General features: G+C 42.2%; 1 protein-coding gene across 2 annotated transcripts; it reads right to left on the bottom strand.

Moving 5' to 3' along the window:
• Positions 1-14,276: 14,276 nt before the first annotated feature.
• On the bottom strand, positions 14,277-17,345 carry LOC125509521. Of its 2 annotated transcripts, none has more exons than XM_048674503.1 (4): positions 17,190-17,345; positions 16,148-16,305; positions 15,436-16,071; positions 14,277-15,095 (listed from the first exon to the last, which is right to left on the bottom strand). In XM_048674503.1, exons 2-4 carry the CDS (start codon positions 16,148-16,150, stop codon positions 14,610-14,612), a joined length of 1,125 nt encoding a protein of 374 aa, XP_048530460.1. In that variant the 5' UTR covers positions 16,151-16,305; positions 17,190-17,345; the 3' UTR covers positions 14,277-14,609. The 2 variants fall into 2 exon arrangements, with proteins under 2 accessions (XP_048530460.1, XP_048530461.1); XM_048674504.1 differs by having other exon boundaries at positions 16,171-16,305.
• Between the last annotated feature and the right edge of the window lie 2,173 nt (positions 17,346-19,518).

Here is a 19,518-nt window from a genome sequence, read left to right as displayed (position 1 = left end):
CCAAATTTGTCCCAAAACCCACCAAACTATGCTCCATGTCCTAGAGCGTTCGATCACGATCGCGTGGGCGAAAACCGCACCTCCTTTGGACTCTCCTAGCTCCACTTATGCCTATTTAAACACCCCCCATTTCGAATCTCGTCTTCCTCCCCGTCCTCCTCCTAAAAAAAAAACATCCCCCCGTCAGAAACCTCCGCCGACGGACGTGTCCGCCCCGGCCGGACATCTTCCGCCGCCCGCCTCAGCCAACACCGCCGCGCCACGTGTCCCGGGCGGGCGCCCACATCGCCGCCGCCGCGCCGGCCCGCCCGAGCCCGCGGGGAGCCCGCCTCCTCGCCCGACCAGGCAACTCACCTCCGCCGCGCCCCGCTTCTTCTCCCTCGTCGCCGGGCCACCGCCACCTGCGTCGCCGGCGCCCCACCGCCGCCGACCTCCGACCGGCCGCCGCCTCCTCGCCGCGTCTCCGGCCAGATCCGGCCGCGGGAGTGCCGGATCCGGCGACCCCGACCTCCCCGGCCTCTTCCCCGAGCTCCGGCGAGCTCCTGGGCCTCTCCGGCGCAACTCCGGCGAGCAGCTACAGTGTTTCCGGCGAACTCCGTAAACCGCGCCAGATGTGGATCTGGGTCGTTTCGGTTGACTTTTCCCCTCCAACCCTAATTTTTCGTGCTATGTTTGACTGCTCGTATCTCTGCATCCGTAGCTCCGTTTTGGACATATAATATATCAAAATCTTCGTCTCGACGTGTACATCATTTCATTCCATTGCATCATTTGCATTTGAGTTCATCTTGATGCCCAAAATGCTATTAGAAGGAGGCTTCGTGAGTTAAATTGCAGATCCGTTAGTTCATCATGCACTTTTGTCATTTTTGCCATGTTTAATTCGTGCATGATATGCCTGTGCCCCTTTGGGATGAATTGTTAAGCATTTTGTCTTCTTTCCAGAGGTGCCACCCATGAATTTTTAGGATGTGTGTGCTGTCTTGTGCAAGCTTGCGAAGAGAGGTACCTGAGATTGCAGATTTCAGGGACTTAGTGATTTTCACCAAGTCTGGGATATTTTAGTTCATGATGCTATATGTCCAGCTTGTTTCCTAGTGATCCGTGCCTCTTTTGAGGATGATCAGTAAGGGAGTTTTGATATTTATGTTATGCTCTATCCATCCATGTCTTTGTTTGCATATGTGGAGTGCTCTAGGTTGACTCAATCGAGCTCAACTTTTGCTTCGTTGTTAATCTGGGAAGATCGTCAACTTGTTTGCGATTTTGCCGATGCTACCGTTAGTGTTCCATGCATGCTATGCCTTTGTTCTTGCCATGTGTAGCTAGCATATTGTGCCTTCTTGCTGGTTATATGCTTTTCTTGCCATGACTTGCACCGTAGTGAGTGCATCGAGCTCGTTTACATGCCTTCGTGAATTAAATTTCTGCATGTCTCAGTTTTCACTAAGTCTGAAAACTGATTGTGTTCGAGCTATGTTCGTGAGCTCGGTAGAGTATTTTGTGAACCCTTTTGGCCCCAGGTCACTTTGGGTGTTTTGTTAAGCTTGTTGATTAGCTCCATGCCATGTTCTTACTTGTCATGTTCAGGTTTTGTATCATGTTGTTTTGCTGCTCCGAAGAGGGCTTCGTGATCTGAAATTTCAGGCTAGTGTTAATTTCACTAAGTCTGGAATCTGTTTTGCATATTCATTTTTGCCATGCTTGTTTGAACCTCTTAATGGATGAATTTGCCTATGGCTCAGTGCTAGTGTTTTGTTAACCATCTTGTGTAAATCACTGCCATGTATTTTGTTTTCATGTTTGGTGGCTGTAGCATGTTCATTTTGTTGCATTTAGGGGCCTACTTGTTGTATATCGCAGATCGGTTCGTTTCGTAAAACGCTCGCCATTTCCAAACCGTAGCTCCGATTCCAATGATCTTTATATCGTTTTCAAGCGATTTCATCCCCTCTATCCAGTGGCACCCTTGGAATTCCAAGTTGAGGCCAGGTTCATGCATTTCCTGTCATATCTTGCATTTTGCATCCCGCATCGCATCCCGCATAGCATATCATCATTTCATCATATTGCTTGGTCTTGCACGTGGTTGATTGTATCCTTGTTGCTTGTTTGTCTTGTTGGGTAGATCCGGGAGATGAGTTCGCTACCGAGGAGCCCGTTGAGTTTGCTTGTGAGGATCCAGTCAACTTTGACAACTGTGTAGGCAAGATGATCATATCCTCGAAATCACTACTATCTTTGCTATGCTAGTTTGCTCGCTCTTGCTATGCCAATGCTACGATGCCTACCTTTTGCTTGCCAGCCTCCCAATTGTCATGTTGAACCTCTAACCCACCATGTCCTAGCAAACCGTTGATTGGCTATGTTACCGCTTTGCTCAGCCCCTCTTATAGCGTTGCTAGTTGCAGGTGAAGTTTGGAGGCCGTTCCTTGTTGGAACATTTATTTACTTGTTGGGATATCATTACATTGCCATGTTATCTTAATGCATCTATATACTTGGTAAAGGGTGGAAGGCTCGGCCTCTCGCCTAGTGTTTTGTTCCACTCTTGCCGCCCTAGTTTCCGTCATATCGGTGTTATGTTCCCGGATTTGCGTTCCTTACGCGGTTGGGTTATAATGGGAACCCCTTGATAGTTCGCCTTGATTAAAGCTTTTCCAGCAATGCCCAACATTGGTCTTACCGTTTGCCACCTAGCCTTTTCCTTTCCCTTGGGTTCTGCAGACTCAAGGGTCATCTTATTTTAACCCTCCCGGGCCAGTGCTCCTCTGAGTGTTGGTCCAAACTAGAGTCCTGTGCAGCGCCCCCTCGGGGAAACTCGAGGTTTGGTTTTAGTTGTATGGAGCGCTCATCTGAGTGTGCCCTGAGAAAGAGATATGTGCAGCTCCTATCGGGATTTGTCGGCACATTCGGGCGGTGTTGCTGGTCTTGTTTTAACCTGTCGAATTGTCTTGTTGTACCGGGTTACCGAGTCTGATCGGTGTGTCTCGGGTGGAGGTCTATTCCTTCGTTGACCGTGAGAGCTTGTCATGGGCTAAGTTGGGACTCCCCTGTAGGGATTGAACTTTCGAAAGCCGTGCCCGCGGTTATGGGCAGATGGGAATTTGTTAATGTCCGGTTGTAGATAACTTAAACCTTAATTAATTAAAACGAATCAACTGCGTGTGTTGCCGTGATGGCCTCTTCTCGGCGGAGTCCGGGAAGTGGACACGGTGTTGGAGTAATGCTTGCGCAGGTTGTTCCTCTAGTTTCTCGCTCGCGCCTTGCCTCCTCTTCTCGCTCTCTTTTGCGGATAAGTTAGCCACCACATATGCTAGTCGCTTGCTGCAGCTCCACATATACTTGCCTTATCCTTCCTATAAGCTTAAATAGTTTTGATCGCGAGGGTGCGAGACTGCTGAGTCCCTGTGGCTCACAGATACTATAATTCCAGATGTAGGTCCAGGTGATTCCGCTCCAGGTGACGAGTACGAGCTCAAGTGGGAGTTCGACGAGGACTCTCAGCGTTATTATGTTTCCTTTCCCGATGATCAGTAGTGGTGCCTAGTTGGGGTTTGATTCAGGGCCTTGTCGCATGTTGGGTTCTTTTCCATTTTGGCGCCGTAGTCAGGCCGTGAGTGATTGTTTGATGGATGTTATTTATGTACTCTGATGTGACGTGGCGAGTGTAAGCCAACTATGTTCTCCCCCTTTTATTATGTATTACATGGGATGTTGTAATGATTGCCTGACTTGCGACATTGCTTTCTATGCGGTTATGTCTCTAAGTCGTGCCTCGACACGTGGGAGCTATAGCCGCATCGAGGGCGTTACATCAAGGGTGCATGGCCATAAAATATATTACTCATATAAATAGAACAACCATTATTCTCTGATTTGAATGAATAACCGTCTCGCAACAAACAAGATCCAAATATAATGTTCATGCTTAACGCTGGCACCAAATAACAATTATTCAGGTCTAAAACTAATCCCGAAGGTAGATGTAGAGGTAGCGTGCCTACGGCGATCACATCGAATTTGGAACCATTTCCCACGTGCATCGTCACCTCGTCCTTAGCCAATCTTCGCTTAATCTGTAGCCCCTGTTTCGAGTTGCAAATATTAGCAACAGAACCAGTATCAAATACCCAGGTGCTACTCAGAGCATCAGTAAGGTACACATCAATAACATGTATATCAAATATACCTTTCAGTTTGCCATCCTTCTTATCTGCCAAATACTTGGGGCAGTTCCACTTCCAGTGACCAGTCCCTTTGTAGTAGAAGCACTCAGTCTCAGGCGTAGGTCCAGACTTGGCCTTCTTCACTTGAGCAGCAACTTGCTTGCTGTTCTTCTTGAAGTTCCACTTCTTCCCTTTGCCCTTCTTCTTGAAACTGGTGGTCTTGTTGGCCATCGACACTTGATGCTCCTTCTTGATTTCTACCTCCGCAGCCTTTAGCATTGCGAAGAGCTCGGGAATTGTCTTATCCATCCCTTGCATATTATAGTTCATCACGAAGCTCTTCTAACTTGGTGGCAGTGATTGAAGAACTCTGTCAATGAAACTATCATCAGGAAGATTAACTCCCAGCTGAGTCAAGTGATTGTGGTACCCAGACATTCTGAGTATATGTTCACTTGCAGAACTATTCTCCTCCATTTTGCAGCTGTAGAATTTATTGGAGACTTCATATCTCTCAATCCAGGCATTTTCTTGAAATATTAACTTCAACTCCTGGAACATCTCATATGCTCCATGACGTTCAAAACATCGTTGAAGTCCCGGTTCTAAGCCGTAAAGCATGGCACACTGTACTATCAAGTAGTCATCAGCTTTGCTTTGCCATGCGTTCTTAACGTCGTCAGCAGCATCTACAGCAGGTTTGTCACCCAGCGGTGCTTCCAGGACGTAATTCTTCTGTGCAGCAATGAGGATAACCCCCAAGTTATGGACCCAATTCGTGTAGTTGCTACCATCATATTTCAACTTAGCTTTCTCTAGGAACGCATTAAAATTCAACGGAACAACACACGAGCCATCTATCTACAACAACATAGACATGCAAAATACTATCAGGTACTAAGTTCATGATAAATTAAAGTTCAATTAATCATATTACTTAAGAAATCCCACTTAGATAGACATCCCTCTAATCATCTAAGTGATCACGTGATCCATATCAACTAAACCATGTCCGATCATCACGTGAGATGGAGTAGTTTTCAACGCTGAACATCACTATGTTGACCATATCTACTATATGATTCACGCTCGACCTTTCGGTCTCAGTGCTCCGAGGCCATATCTGCATATGCTAGGCTCGTAAAGTTTAACCCGAGTATTCCGCGTGTGCAAAACTATCTTGCACCCGTTGTATGTGAACGTAGAGCTTATCACACCCGATCATCACGTGGTGTCTCGGCACGACGAACTATAGCAATGGTGCATACTCAGGGAGAACACTTGTACCTTGAAATTTAGTGAGAGATCATCTTATAATGATACCGCCGAACTAAGCAAAATAAGATGCATAAAGGACAAACATCACATGCAATGAAATATAAGTGATATGATATGGCCATCATCATCTTGTGCCTTTGATCTCCATCTCCAAAGCACCGTCATGATCACCATCGTCACTGGCTTGACACCTTGATCTCCATCGAAGCATCATTGTCATCTCGCCAACTATTGCTTCCACGACTATCACTACCGCTTAGTGATAAAGTAAAGGAATTACATGGCGATTGCATTTCATACAATAAAGCGACAACCATATGGCTCTTGCCAGTTGCCGATAACTGTGTTACAAAACATGATCATCTCATACAACAATATATACAATCACGTCTTAACCATATCACATCACAACATGCCCTGCAAAAACAAGTTAGACATCCTCTACTTTGTTGTTGCAAGTTTTACGTGGCTGCTACGTGCTTCTAGCAAGAACCGTTCTTACCTACGCATCAAACCCACAACGTAGTATAGTGATTGCTTTTTGATCTTCAGAAAGAACCCTATTCATTGAAACCGATTCAACTAAAGTTGGAGAAACAGACACCCACTAGCCACCTGTGTGCGAAACACGTCGGTAGAACCAGTCTCGCGTAAATGTACGCGTAATGTCAGTCTGAGCCGCTTCATCCAACAGTACCGCTGAATCAATAATCAACTAGTGACGGCCAGCAATATGTATATAGTTACGCCCACAACTCCTTTGTGTTCTACTCATGCATATAACATCTACACATAGACCTGGCTCGGATGCCACTGTTGGGGAACGCAGTAATTTCAAAAAAAATCCTACGCACATGCAAGATCCATCTAGGTGATGCATAGCAACGAGATGGGGAGAGTATGTCTACGTACCCTTGTAGACCGAAAGTGGAAGCGTTATGAAACGCGGTTGACATAGTCGAACGTCTTCGTGATCCAACCGATCAAGTACCGAATGCACGTCACCTCTGCGATTTGCACACATTCAGCTTGGTGACGTCCCTCGTACTCTTGGCTGAGGCCGAGGGAGAGTTTCGTCAGCACGACGGCGTGATGACGGTGATGATGAAGTTACCGACGCAGGGCTTCGCCTAAGCACTACAACGATATGACCGAGGTGGAATCCTGTGGAGGGGGGCACCGCTCACGGCTAAACTATCAACTTGTGTGTCTATGGGGTGCCCCCTCCCCCATATATGAAGGAGTGGGGGAGAGGAGGGTCGACCCTTCTCATGGCGCGCCCAAGGGGGGAGTCCTACTCCCAATACGAGTAGGTTTCCCCCCTTCCCTAGTTGGAGTAGGAGAAGAAGGAAGAGGGAGAGAGAGGGAAGGAAAGGGGGGCCGGCCCCCCACCCAATTCGGATTGGGCTGGGGGGGCTCCCTCCACCTTAGCTGCCTCCTTCTCTCTCCCACTAAGGCCCAATAAGGCCCATTGACTCCGGGGGGGGGGTTCCGGTAACTACATTCGGTACATCAAAACACATAAACTCAAAATACCGATCATCATCGAACATTAAGCGTGCGGACCCTACGGGTTCGAGAACTATGTAGACATGAGCGAGACTCATCTCCGGTCAATAACCAATAGCGGAACCTGGATGCTCATATTGGCTCCTACATATTATACGAAGATCTTTATCGATCAAACCGCATAATAGTATGCGTTGTTCCCTTTGTCATTGGTATGTTACTTGCCCGAGATTCAATCATTGGTATCTCAATACCTAGTTCAATCTCATTACCGGGAAGTCTCTTTACTCGTTCCGTAATGCAACATCCCGTAACTAACTCATTAGTCACATTGCTTGCAAGGCTTATAGTGATGTGCATTACCGAGAGGGCCCAGAGATACCTCTCTGATAATGGAGTGACAAATCCTAATCTTGATCTATACCAACTCAACAAACACCATCGGAGACACCTGTAGAGCATCTTTATAGTCACCCAGTTACGTTGTGACGTTTGATAGCACACTAAGTGTTCCTCCGGTATTCGGGAGTTGCATAATCTCATAGTCATAGGAACATGTATAAGTTATGAAGAAAGCAATAGCAACAAACTAAACAATCATCGTGCTAAGCTAACGGATGGGTCAAGTCAATCACATCATTATCTAATGATGTGATCCCGTTAATCAAATGACAACTCATGTCTATGGTTAGGAAACTTAACCATCTTTGATTAACGAGCTAGTCAAGTAGAGGCATACTAGTGACACTCAGTTTGTCTATGTATTCACACATGTACTAAGTTTCCGGTTAATACAATTCTAGCATGAATAATAAACATTTATCATGATATAAGGAAATATAAATAACAACTTTATTATTGTCTCTAGGGCATATTTCCTTCACCTCTCACCTTGCACCACCCCAACTTTCACTCAGGCGGCGCCATGATACGTCTCCAACGTATCTATAATTTTTTGTTGTTCATGTTGTTATATTATCGATCTTGGATGTTTTATAATCATTTTATAGTCATTTTATATATTTTTTTGGTACTAACCTATTGACATAGTGCCAAGTACCAGTTCTTGTTTTTCCGTGTTTTCTACATCGCAGGAAATCAATATCAGAAGGAGTCCAAATGCCATGAAACTTTATGGAGATTTTTTATTGACCAGAAGGAACATGTTGGGCCCTGGTTACACCTGGGGGGAGTCCCGAGGAGGGGACAACCCACCAGGGCGCGCCAGGAGGCCCAGGCACGCCCTGGTGGGTTGTGCCCACCTCGGCTGTCCCCCAGACCTCCTCTTTGCTCTATAAATATCCAAATATTCCCAAAACCCTAGGGGAGTCGACGAACTATTCATCCAGCCGCCGCAAAGTCCAGAACCACCAGATCCAATCTAGACACCATCTCGGATGGGGTTCACCACCTCCATTGGTGCCTCTCCGATGATGCATGAGTAGTTCTTTGTAGACCTTTGGGTCCGTAGTTAGTAGCTAGATGGCTTCATCTCTCTCTCTCTAGATTCTCAATACAATGGTCTCTTGGAGATCCCTATGGTGTAACTCTTTTTGCGGTGTGTTTGTTGGGATCTGATGAACTTTGAGTTTATGATCAGTCATATCTTTTTATATCCATGAAAGTTATTTGAGTTTCTTTGATCTCTTAGATGCATGATCTCTTATAGCCTCGTATTTCTTCTCCGATATTTGGGTTTTGTTTGGCCAATTTGATCTATTTATCTTGCAATGGGAAGAGGTGCCCGGTAGTGGGTTCGATCTTACAGTGCTTGATCCCAGTGACAGAAAGGGAACCGACACGTATGTTGCTACTAAGGATAAAAAGATGGAATCTACATTATGGAAAGATTAGATGCTATCGAAAAGACCGAAGATCATATGGAAATAATATATAAAAAGATGCATAATTTTGCTACTAATCTTGGGTCAAAAGCGGGAGATATTTTTAAGTTGTTAAAAGAGAGGGGTACCTTAATCCATGACAGAATAGAAGAAAGTCCGTCTCGGATTGATAAATTGAAAGAAATCTTTAGTAATCTAAGCACGGCTTTTAATACCACTAAAATTACTGAGGAAAATCCCGTAAAGAGTAGGAGATCCAGGAACAAGGGTGCAACTTCTAGTAATAGTAATAATGGAGATCTTGAGATGATTAGTGTTCACCCGGATTTTGTTGAAGTGATAAGACATCCTTTTTGCAAGAATGAATCTTTGAATTTATTCCTAGGAGTATTGTTATTAAGAATCTTTATGCTAAATCCTTGAAGGATTCTAAGTGTTTTATTGAAGAGTTGGACAAAGATGACAAAATTTAGATCCTTGCTTTATGCCTAGCTAAGGGCATAAAACTATAGCGCTTGTTGGGAGGCAACCCAATGAATAAAAATTATTTTTGCTTTTTGCTTCCTGTTCTTGTGTGTTAGCACAATTATGCTACTGTTATTATTGTGTTTTTTATGTTTTAATTAGTGTTTGTGCCAAGTAAAGCCTTTAGGATCTTCTTGGGTGATAGTTGTTTGATCTTGCTGAAAAAACAGAAACTTTTACACTCACAAAATTAATTTTCATTTTTTACCAGAGAGCGATAATATACCTATTCTACTTGTAGTAGATCAATATACAAATTTCTCAGGTCCTCCTAATTTTTCAGAATTTTTGGAGTTACATAAGTATTCGAAATAGTCAGATTGCTACAGACTGTTCTGTTTTGACAGATTCTGTTTTCTTTGTGTTGTGTGCTTATTTTGATGGCCCTATGGTTTTCTTTGATGAGTTTTTGCCATAGAAAAGTTGTAATACAGTAGATATAATACAAAAACAAAATATGAATTAGTTTGATACATCACTCATAGTAGTGGTTTATTATTCTTATACTAACGGATCTCACGAAGGTTTTGTTGAGTTTTGTGTGATTGAAGTTTTGAAGTTTTGGGTTATATTACGATGGATGAAGGAAGGATGGAAGAGCCTAAGCTTGGGGATGCCCCGGCATCCCAAGATATTATCCAAAAATGAGCAACCAATTAAGCTTGGGGATGCCCCCGAGTGGCATCCCCGCTTTCTTCCAACAACTATCGGTATTTTACTCGAGACTATATTTTTATTCGTCACATGATATGTGTTTTGCTTGGAGCGTCTTGTATGATATGAGTCTTTAATTTTTTTATTTTGTGTTTTAAGTCATCAACCCTTGCTGGACACACCTATTCGAGAGAGCCAAAATTATGTCATGACTTGTTAGAATTGCTCTCTATGCTTCACTTAAATCTTTTATGAGCTAGGACTTGCTCTAGTGCTTCACTTATATCTTTTTGAGCATGGTGTGCTTAGTATTTTTGAAGAAATGCTCTCTTGCTTCACTTAGATTTATTCAGGAGTTAGTAAAATTTTGAAGAAATTCTCTCTTGCTTCACTTAAATTATTTTGAGAGAAAGAAATATTATGCTCATGATCTTCACTTATATTTGTTTGAGCTTATGAAAAGCAACACATGAAAATTAGTCCCAAAGTGATAGATATCCAAGAAGGATAAAGAAAACAAAAATGTCATGAAGATCATTTGACAAAATAAACTTGATTCTTAGTAATAGTTTTGAGATATGATGATGTGATATGTGAGTTATGTTGATGAGTAATTATGCTCTAGTAGGAATATTGGTGTTAAGATTTGTGATTCCCGAAGCATGCACGTATAGTCTCGCGTTATGCTATGATGTTGGAGCGTGATTTATTTTTGATTTTCTTCCTTATGAGTGGCGGTCGGGGACGAGCGATGGTCTTTTCCTACCAATCTATCCCCCTAGGGGTATGCGTAGTAGTACTTTGCTTCGAGGGCTAATAAACTTTTGCAATTAGTATATGAGTTCTTTATGACTAATGTGAGTCCATGGATTATACGCACTCTTATGTCTTTGCAATTTGCTAGCCTCTACGGTACCGTGCATTGCCCTTTCTCACATTGAGACGTGGTGCAAACTTCGCAGGTGCATCCAAACCCTGTGATATGATACGCTTTATCACACATAAGCCTCATTATATCTTCCTCAAAACAACCACCATACCTACCTATTATGGCTTTTTCATGGCCATTCCGAGATATATTGCCATGCGACATCCACCGCTTCCGTTTGATGACTTGAGCATTCACTGTCATATTGCTTTGCATGATCATATAGCTGACATAGTGTTTGTGGCTTAGCCACCATTCATCATTTTTCATACATGTTACGCTAGATCATTGCACATCCTAGTAGATGCCAGAGGCATTTATATATAGCCATATTTTATCATGGGTATCGAGTTGTAATTTTTATTTCTTTTGAGTTATAAGTAAATAGAAGTGTGATGATCATCATTATTCACTTTTAGAGTAGTGCCCGGTGAGGAAAGGATGATGGACACTATGATTCCCCCACAAGTCGGGATGAGACTCCGGACAATGAGAGAAGAAAAAAAAGAAAAAAAGAAAAAAGAAGAAAAAACGAGAAAGAAAGAAAAAGAAAAAAATAAACAAAGAGAGAAGGGGCATTGCTAGTATCCCTTACCACACTTGTGCTTCAAAGTAGCACCATGTTTTTCATATGGAGAGTCTCCTATGTTGTCACTTTCATATACTAGTGGGAATTTTTTATTATAGGATTAGATGCACACCCACTTAGTTTTCATATTGAGCTTTCATACACTTATAGCTCTTAGTGCATTCGTTGCATGGTAATCCCTACTCCTCACGTTGATATCGATTGATGGGCATCTCCATAGCCCGTTGGTTAGCCGCATCGATGTGAGACTTTCTTACTTTTTTGTCTTCTCTATATTTACTCCTGTCATCATACTCTATTCCACCCGTAGTGCTATATCCATGGCTTGCGCTCATGCATTGCGTAAGAGTTGAAAAAGCTGAAGCGCGTTAAAAAGTATGAACCAATTGATCGGCTTGTCATCGGGGTTGTGCATGATAAATACTTTGTGTTAAGAAGACAGAGCATGACAAGACTATATGATTTTGTAGGGATAACATATTTTAGCATTGATATTTTGAAAGACATGGTTGCTTGTTGATATGCTTGAGTATCTAAATTCTTATGTCAACACTAGACTATTGCTTTGAATTACATAAAAAGTCCAATTGTCCATGCTATAAAGAAAAGAATATGAGATGACATGTTAAACAACACTCCACATCAAAAATTCTGTTTTATCACTTACCTACTCGAGGACGAGTAGGAGTTAAGCTTGGGGATGCTGATACGTCTCCAACGTATCTATAATTTTTGATTGTTCCATGCTGTTATATTATCAATCTTGGATGTTTTATAATCATTTTATTGTCATTTTATATCATTTTTTGGTACTAACCTATTGACATAGTGCCAAGTGCCAGTTCCTGTTTTTTCCATGTTTTTTACATCACAGAAAATCAATATCAGACGGAGTCCAAATGCCACGAAACTTTTTTTATGGATCAGAAGGAACATGCTGGGCCCTGGTTGCACCTGGGGGAAGTCCCAGGAGGGGACAACCCACCAGGGCACGCCAGGAGGCCCAGGCGCGCCTTGGTGGGTTGTGCCCACCTCGGGTGCCCCCCAGACCGCCTCTTTGCTCTATAAATACCCAAATATTCCCAAAACCCTAGGGGAGTCGACGAAATATTCATCCAGCCGCCGCAGTGTCCAGAACCACCAGATCCAATCTAGACACCATCTCGGATGGGGTTCACCACCTCTATTGGTGCCTCTTCGATGATGCGTGAGTAGTTCTTTGTAGACCTTCGGGTCCATAGTTATTAGCTAGATGGATTCATCTCTCTCTCTCTCTTGATTCTCAATACAATGGTCTCTTGGAGATCCATATGATGTAACTCTTTTTGCGGTGTGTTTGTTGGGATCTGATGAACTTTGAGTTTATGATCAGTCATGTCTTTTTATATCCATAAAAGTTACTTGAGTTTCTTTGATCTCTTAGATGCATGATCTCTTATAGCCTCGTATTTCTTCTCCGATATTTGGGTTTTGTTTGGCCAACTTGATCTATTTATCTTACAATGGGAAGAGGTGCTCGGTAGTGGGTTCGATCTTACGGTGCTTGATCCAAGTGACAGAAAGGGAACCGACACGTATGTATCGTTGCTACTATTAAGGATAAAAAGATGGGATCTATATCTATGCAATAGATAAATGGATTTTGTCTACATCATGTCATCGTTCTGATTGCATTACTCCGTTTTTCCATGAACTTAATACACTAGATGCATGCTGGATAGCGGTCGATGTGTGGAGTAATAGTAGTAGATGCAGGCAGGAATCGGTCTACTAATCTTGGACGTGATGCCTATGTAATGATCATTTCCTGGATATCATCACAACTATTTGAGGTTCTATCAATTGCCCAACAGTAATTTGTTTACCCACGGTTTGCTATCTTTCTCGAGAGAAGCCACTAGTAAAACCTACGGCCCCCGGGTCTTCTTCCTCATATATTTTCTTGCGATCTACTTTTTCTTTGCATTTTTATTCAGATCTATTAAACCAAAAATACAAAAATACTTTGCTGCACTTTATTTTATTTGTGATCTATTATTTCAATCTACTACAATTTTCTGGCATCGTTACCCGAAAGGGATTGACAACCCCTTTAACATGTCGGGTTGTGAGGTGTTGTTATTTGTGTGCAGGTGTTGTTTACGTTGTGTTGCTTGGTTCTCCTACTGGTTCGATAACCTTGGTTTCTTCACTGAGGGAAATACCTACCATCGTTGTGCTGCATCATCCCTTCCTCTTTGGGGAAATACCGACGTAGTCCTAGCAGACAGGAGCTTTTCTGGCGCTATAGTCAGAGAGCAATCACGCCACCGGGTGGCGCCCCAACCATGTGAAGGATCACAAGTTCACAATTGCACTGAATACAGCAAACCTGTTCTCATATCATGTGAAAGAATACTTCATTGTTCTCTATGTGTTTTCTGATGCATGTTTGTTACTGGGAGTGGGATGTGGAGAGAGAGAGAGAGAGAGAGAGAGAGAGAGAGCACATTCAAAATGGAATCATAGGGGACATGATATTTGCATATATGAGAAAGAAGAGATGGAACCAACAAAATTAGATTTATCCATGCTGTTAACTTGCCTTGGTTGTTTAGTATTTGGTGAAACATCTAAGGGCCAATGCATTTCTGCGGCCAGCCAGCCTGTGTGCAAAATCTATGCTTAAACAATTTATAGCAAACACCAACGATAGAACTGGTACTACTATTTTACAATGGAAAAAAAATACACAGATCGGTTCATAAGATCGTTATGATACCAATGATTGAACACACAAATAACAGCAACGATACAACTGCTGGTACTATTTTACACTGAAAAGACATACACTGATCGGTTCATAAGATCGTTACAATACCGAGGTTTCAACATACAAATATACATACTTCTAATAAATTCTCATTTCCGAACTAGAACACTGGTGCTGATACACGGAAACAAACACCCAAACTACGATCTTGTACAAATCCATTGATCCAGTCTACCTGCAACACACAGCATTTCAGCTACTGCTCTTCGATCCATGTCGAAGACACCTTGAATCGCCGCGTTGCAACATCCAGACCATCACCACAGCTCATACAAAGCCTGGCAACCTTTTTTGCACATTCTCATTTCACATTGTACACCCAATCATTTGGACCCTCTATCACATGCATTCCGAACTGTGTCCTACATTCCATGTCATTTTCTTTCAATGAATCCAGCATGATGTTCCACTCCTGAAAAACATGGTCTGCCAATGATGTGGCAAGTTGCACCATATCTTCTGCTTGGTAAACATAAAGCTCGCCATGGGACCTGCGATTGTAGTTAATATATACTACATACATATGCTTTTCCACCTCCAGATATAGTATTGCGGCCAAAGCAGCACTCTCAACGGCATCAGCCTCAGTTTTCATCTCTGCCCCTGTGATGGTGATGATGTTCTCCATAATAGAAACATGCCCAGGAAATAGTTCTACCTTACAAACATACATCTCTTGACCCTGAAAACATGCAGTAAAAACAGGAGCCGCCCAACCAAGAGACGTCATCATCTCACGCAGCACAAGCCTCATGCTTAATTTGATATGAACAAGCTTCCTGTGCGCCTGCAATGAAAGAATAGTCTTTTGAAAACATAAACAATTGCTTCCAGAAAAGCATAAAAACAAAATCTTGGAAATTTATATAACTCCGACAAGCAGATATGATACACGATCTACGCCCAAAGAGCACTATCCACTCATATGCATATACTAATATAGTAATATAATACACTCCTCTATGGGTGCTGTTTATGTTGACTGTACCACACCATTGACACATAGAACAACATAATTGTTGCACGGTTCATAAAGCATATACATAAAATAAATATCACATGCCATTGCAATTTCAATTCTCATAATTGAACATTCATGCACTATAAACCTACAGCAATATATTTACCTGTTCGACAACATCCACACGATAGTGTGACTCCATAGCATGCCTTGCTACGTATATCTTATCCTTCAACTCTTGCAATCGGCTCCAGAATTCCTTCATTCCTGGAGTCTTACCTTTCCTCAACACAACCAACCGACTAGCAACGTCACGCATTATAATACGATACTTAGTTTCTGGCCGATGAATTCTATCTTCGGCAATACGATCACACAGTGCACAACGCTCGTACGTAAGCTCCTCAATCATATCAACCCAGTATAGCAGCAACACATTAATGTCGCGATGCATCTCGCCAGCCTTCACTAGCAACTGCTCCGCCTTTGCCTTCAGATGATCACATTTAACTCGACTCACATCCATCAACCTGGTCCCAAGACCACCCCATTCAAATTGCTGCAATGCTAACGCGGTAGGCTCTACCTCTGCTTCCCATAGCGAGAAGCAGCGATTTCTGTTACAAATAACCTCCATCTCTTTGGTTGGAGGTATTCCCGGTGGTACTGTAAACCGAACACGAGACTGGAACATTGAATTGCCGGTTTCCAGTTTCATGTACATAGGGTCTTCTCCCCCCAGGGTGTGGAGTACATCCCGCAAAAGACCTTTCCATCCAATTTGAACCTCTTGAATTCGTGTCTACAATGCAGATATAGCTCAAATAACTTAGCCTCCATCGATCACAATTTAAGGAACAACAAGATAACTGACAGACCATTTCAGTAGCTCGATGTGTACCTCATCAGCGACAGCCTTGTCAAGCCATTATGGAGCCAAGTACGCCCTGCTTGCACTCATACCGACTGCGCTGCACCTTCGAGGTGCACATGAGGCTGTTCCGCTGGATGCAGCCATGGATGCAGAAACACCGCACTAACAGCCAAACAAGTTCATTAGTAAGCGCAGCGGCACATATTAGATACACTTCAACACATTTCAGAAAGTATAAAATGAAACACTACATATTTTGACAGCTAAACAAGCTAATGACTAAGAGTAGCACAAGATATTGGATGCACTTCAACACATACCGGGACATACAAGATGAAAACATAGATGACTCGACAGCAAAACAAGTTCATTAGTAATGCTGGCAGAATATATTAGATACACTTTGACACACATCACACAATATATTTATACTTTCCGAATCAACAAATTTCAAAAAAATATGCATACAAATGTGTGTTCCACCTATCCATCAAATTCACAAGACAAAGTTAAGCAGTATAAACTAGATTGCAAGACTTATAAAGCAATGTGTGCGCTGATGATCTATATATAAAAGGGCATCTACTGAAACTTGGACTCTCAATTCAGAAATGAAAATAGTGGCATGTACTGACAGTTCAAACTTTTGGACTACAAACTTTATTTTAGGGCATCTATATATACTCTGAATTAGGATGATGGTGGATGACATCTTCATATACTCTGAAATTATTTTTTAGCGCATCTATATATATTCCTAAACTAATTGGGGTAACGCACACGCAGTGAGCCAGCCGGCCACACAAGCGCACACACACCACACACATAGGCTAGCCATGGTTAGCACGCACGAGCACAAGGCCACAGCGGCCATGGCCAGCATCAGAAGTAGGCGGCGGCAGCGGTTCTAGCAGCAGCAATAGTAGCAAAGCAGCATAGCATAAGCAGCGGCGACATCGCACGACGGTGCAGGGGAGCGAACAGGGCAAAGGCGAGCGCAATTAGAAAGAAAAGAGAGGGGCGGCCCGTAGCGAACCGAGAACCACCTGCTCCAAATGGTTCTCTGGGAGATTGGGCACGAACGTTTAAACAGGCGGTTGCCGCACCGGCCGGCGGCTCCAACCCTAACTGCTAGATCTAACAGACCAGAGAAGGAAACTGATATGTCCTCTCTACTTTCATTCCTCTCAACCGGGGTCAATCCAATCGATCCAGTGGCAAGACGTGGGTAATTCCCAACCAACTACAGATGCATGTTCAGAAACTCTTAGTTCTTTTTTACAGCAGCTGGACATGCGACACAGATCGGCCCAACCGCGGCCCAGGCACTGACAGAGGATCAATCTAAGATGGACCAGCCCATACACGTGGCTTGTTGGCCTAAGTTCGTTTGAAATTGACAATTCAAACAATCACAAAGTTTTTAAAGTTCAAACTTTTTCAATTATATTTAAACTAAGCAACATAAAAAATTGAAGACAAATGAAGTGTGCGCTTATCTCCGCCCTCTGGCACCATTCTAAGTTGTTTTGTCCATGTAATTCTATTCGACAGTTAAACTGCACATCCACTTAGTACGCAACGACTCGCCCATGTACGTTACTTTTTTGTTTCGAGAACCTTCTTTGTTCTCAGGTCCATATTTTTTCCTTTCCTAATCTGTTCATCACGCTATTTTTACTCCTCTTGTTTGTGCTTCTTTGTTTTTTCAAGAGAAATTCATAAGCATTTTTCATTTTCTTAATTCATGAACATCATTTCGATTCATATAGTTTTCTAAATGAGCTTTTTTTTTATTTGCAAACACTTTTCAAATTCACAAGTGCTTTTTTAATTAACAAACATCTTTTAAATTTGTGAACTTTTTACGAATTCATGAACAATTTATTCTAGGCCATTTTGAACATCATTTTTTCTTTTCCAATTATATTTAAACTAACCAGCATAAAAAATTAAAGATAAATGAAGTGTGCGCTTCTCTCCACCCTCTGGCACCATTCTAGGCCGTTTTGTCCATATAATTCTCTTCACCACTGCACATTCACTTACTACGCAACGACTCGCCATGTAGGTTAGTTCTTTTGTTTCGAGAACCTTCTCCCTTATTTTTGGGTCCATATTTTTTTTCTTTCATAATTTGTTCATCACATTTTTTTACTCCTCTTCTTTGTGCTTCTATATTTTTTCAAGACAAACTCATAAGCATTTTTCATTTTCTAAATTCATGAACATCATTTGAATTCATATAGTTCTCTAAATTAACATTTCTTAATTTGCAAACACTTTTCGAATTCACAAGTACCTTTTTAATTAACAAACATCTTTTACATTTGTGAACTTTTCACGAATTCATGAACAATTTATTCTAGGCCGTTTTGAACATCATTTTTTCTTTTCCAATTATATTTAAACTAACCAGCATAAAAAAAATTAAAGATAAATGAAGTGTGCGCACTTATCTTGCCTCAGAACTTTCAACTGCCGTGTTTGATCCTCGGTCTCGCTCATGTACATCAATATGGGCATATGCTATAACAATACGATCTCTTGAATGTAGCCATATAAAATATTTATTACCGCCATTCCTTGATGGATCAGTAAAAAAGAAAACTGCGAATAAGCTTACAATAGAATCAATTTCAGTGTGTATGTATGATAGGTTGCCCTGCCATCTACAAAACAAAGAGATGGAACAGGGGAAGAGAGCTACCATTAGATGGAAACCTATATCAGAAAGAGAGGGAGGGAGGGAGGGAGGAAGAGGAGTGGGAGCAACGAAGCCGAGTAAACCTGGCTGCCGCGTAGACCGAGGGTAGTGATGTTTTTAGAGAGATTTACAGGAGTTGAGATGGAAACCAGTTGACCTAAGATGTTCAGCAAAACAAACTGTCGGTGAAATTTTCGGAAAAGAGATGTACATCAAAGTAAGCAGACCTTCTAGCAAAAATATCATACATGACACATGATGATCACAAAATTGAGAGTTAGATATGAGAACGGAACCTGCCAATCTATATCAAAAAGATATCTTAACTAGAAAATTAAGCAACAAGAAGATCACATTTGAGTTGTTATAATTACTTTGGAATTCAGATTCATACTTTTCTTTTAGAGGCCCAATATCCTTAATCACTTTGAGCAAATTTAACTTAAATTACATATCTAAGAGTAAGCTCTCGTTGATGCACTTTACAGAAGTTCAGTTCAGCGAAACTATAGAAGCAAAGGTCTGAAGCTTTTATATCATTCTAAAGGCTTGAAGGGTACACTGACCTAGACGGTGCGACCGTCGAACTGGACTACAGACTTCGGCATCGACATAGCCCAGACAACACGACAATTCAACCGCTTAGTACAGTCCATTTCCCATCACCC

This window comes from Triticum urartu, chromosome 5 (genome assembly GCF_003073215.2).
Source record: "Triticum urartu cultivar G1812 chromosome 5, Tu2.1, whole genome shotgun sequence".
In the NCBI taxonomy this organism is placed as follows: Eukaryota; Viridiplantae; Streptophyta; class Magnoliopsida; order Poales; family Poaceae; genus Triticum; species Triticum urartu.
The sequence above is the reverse complement of the archived record's forward strand: the minus strand, read 5'-3'. Positions and strand labels throughout refer to the sequence as shown.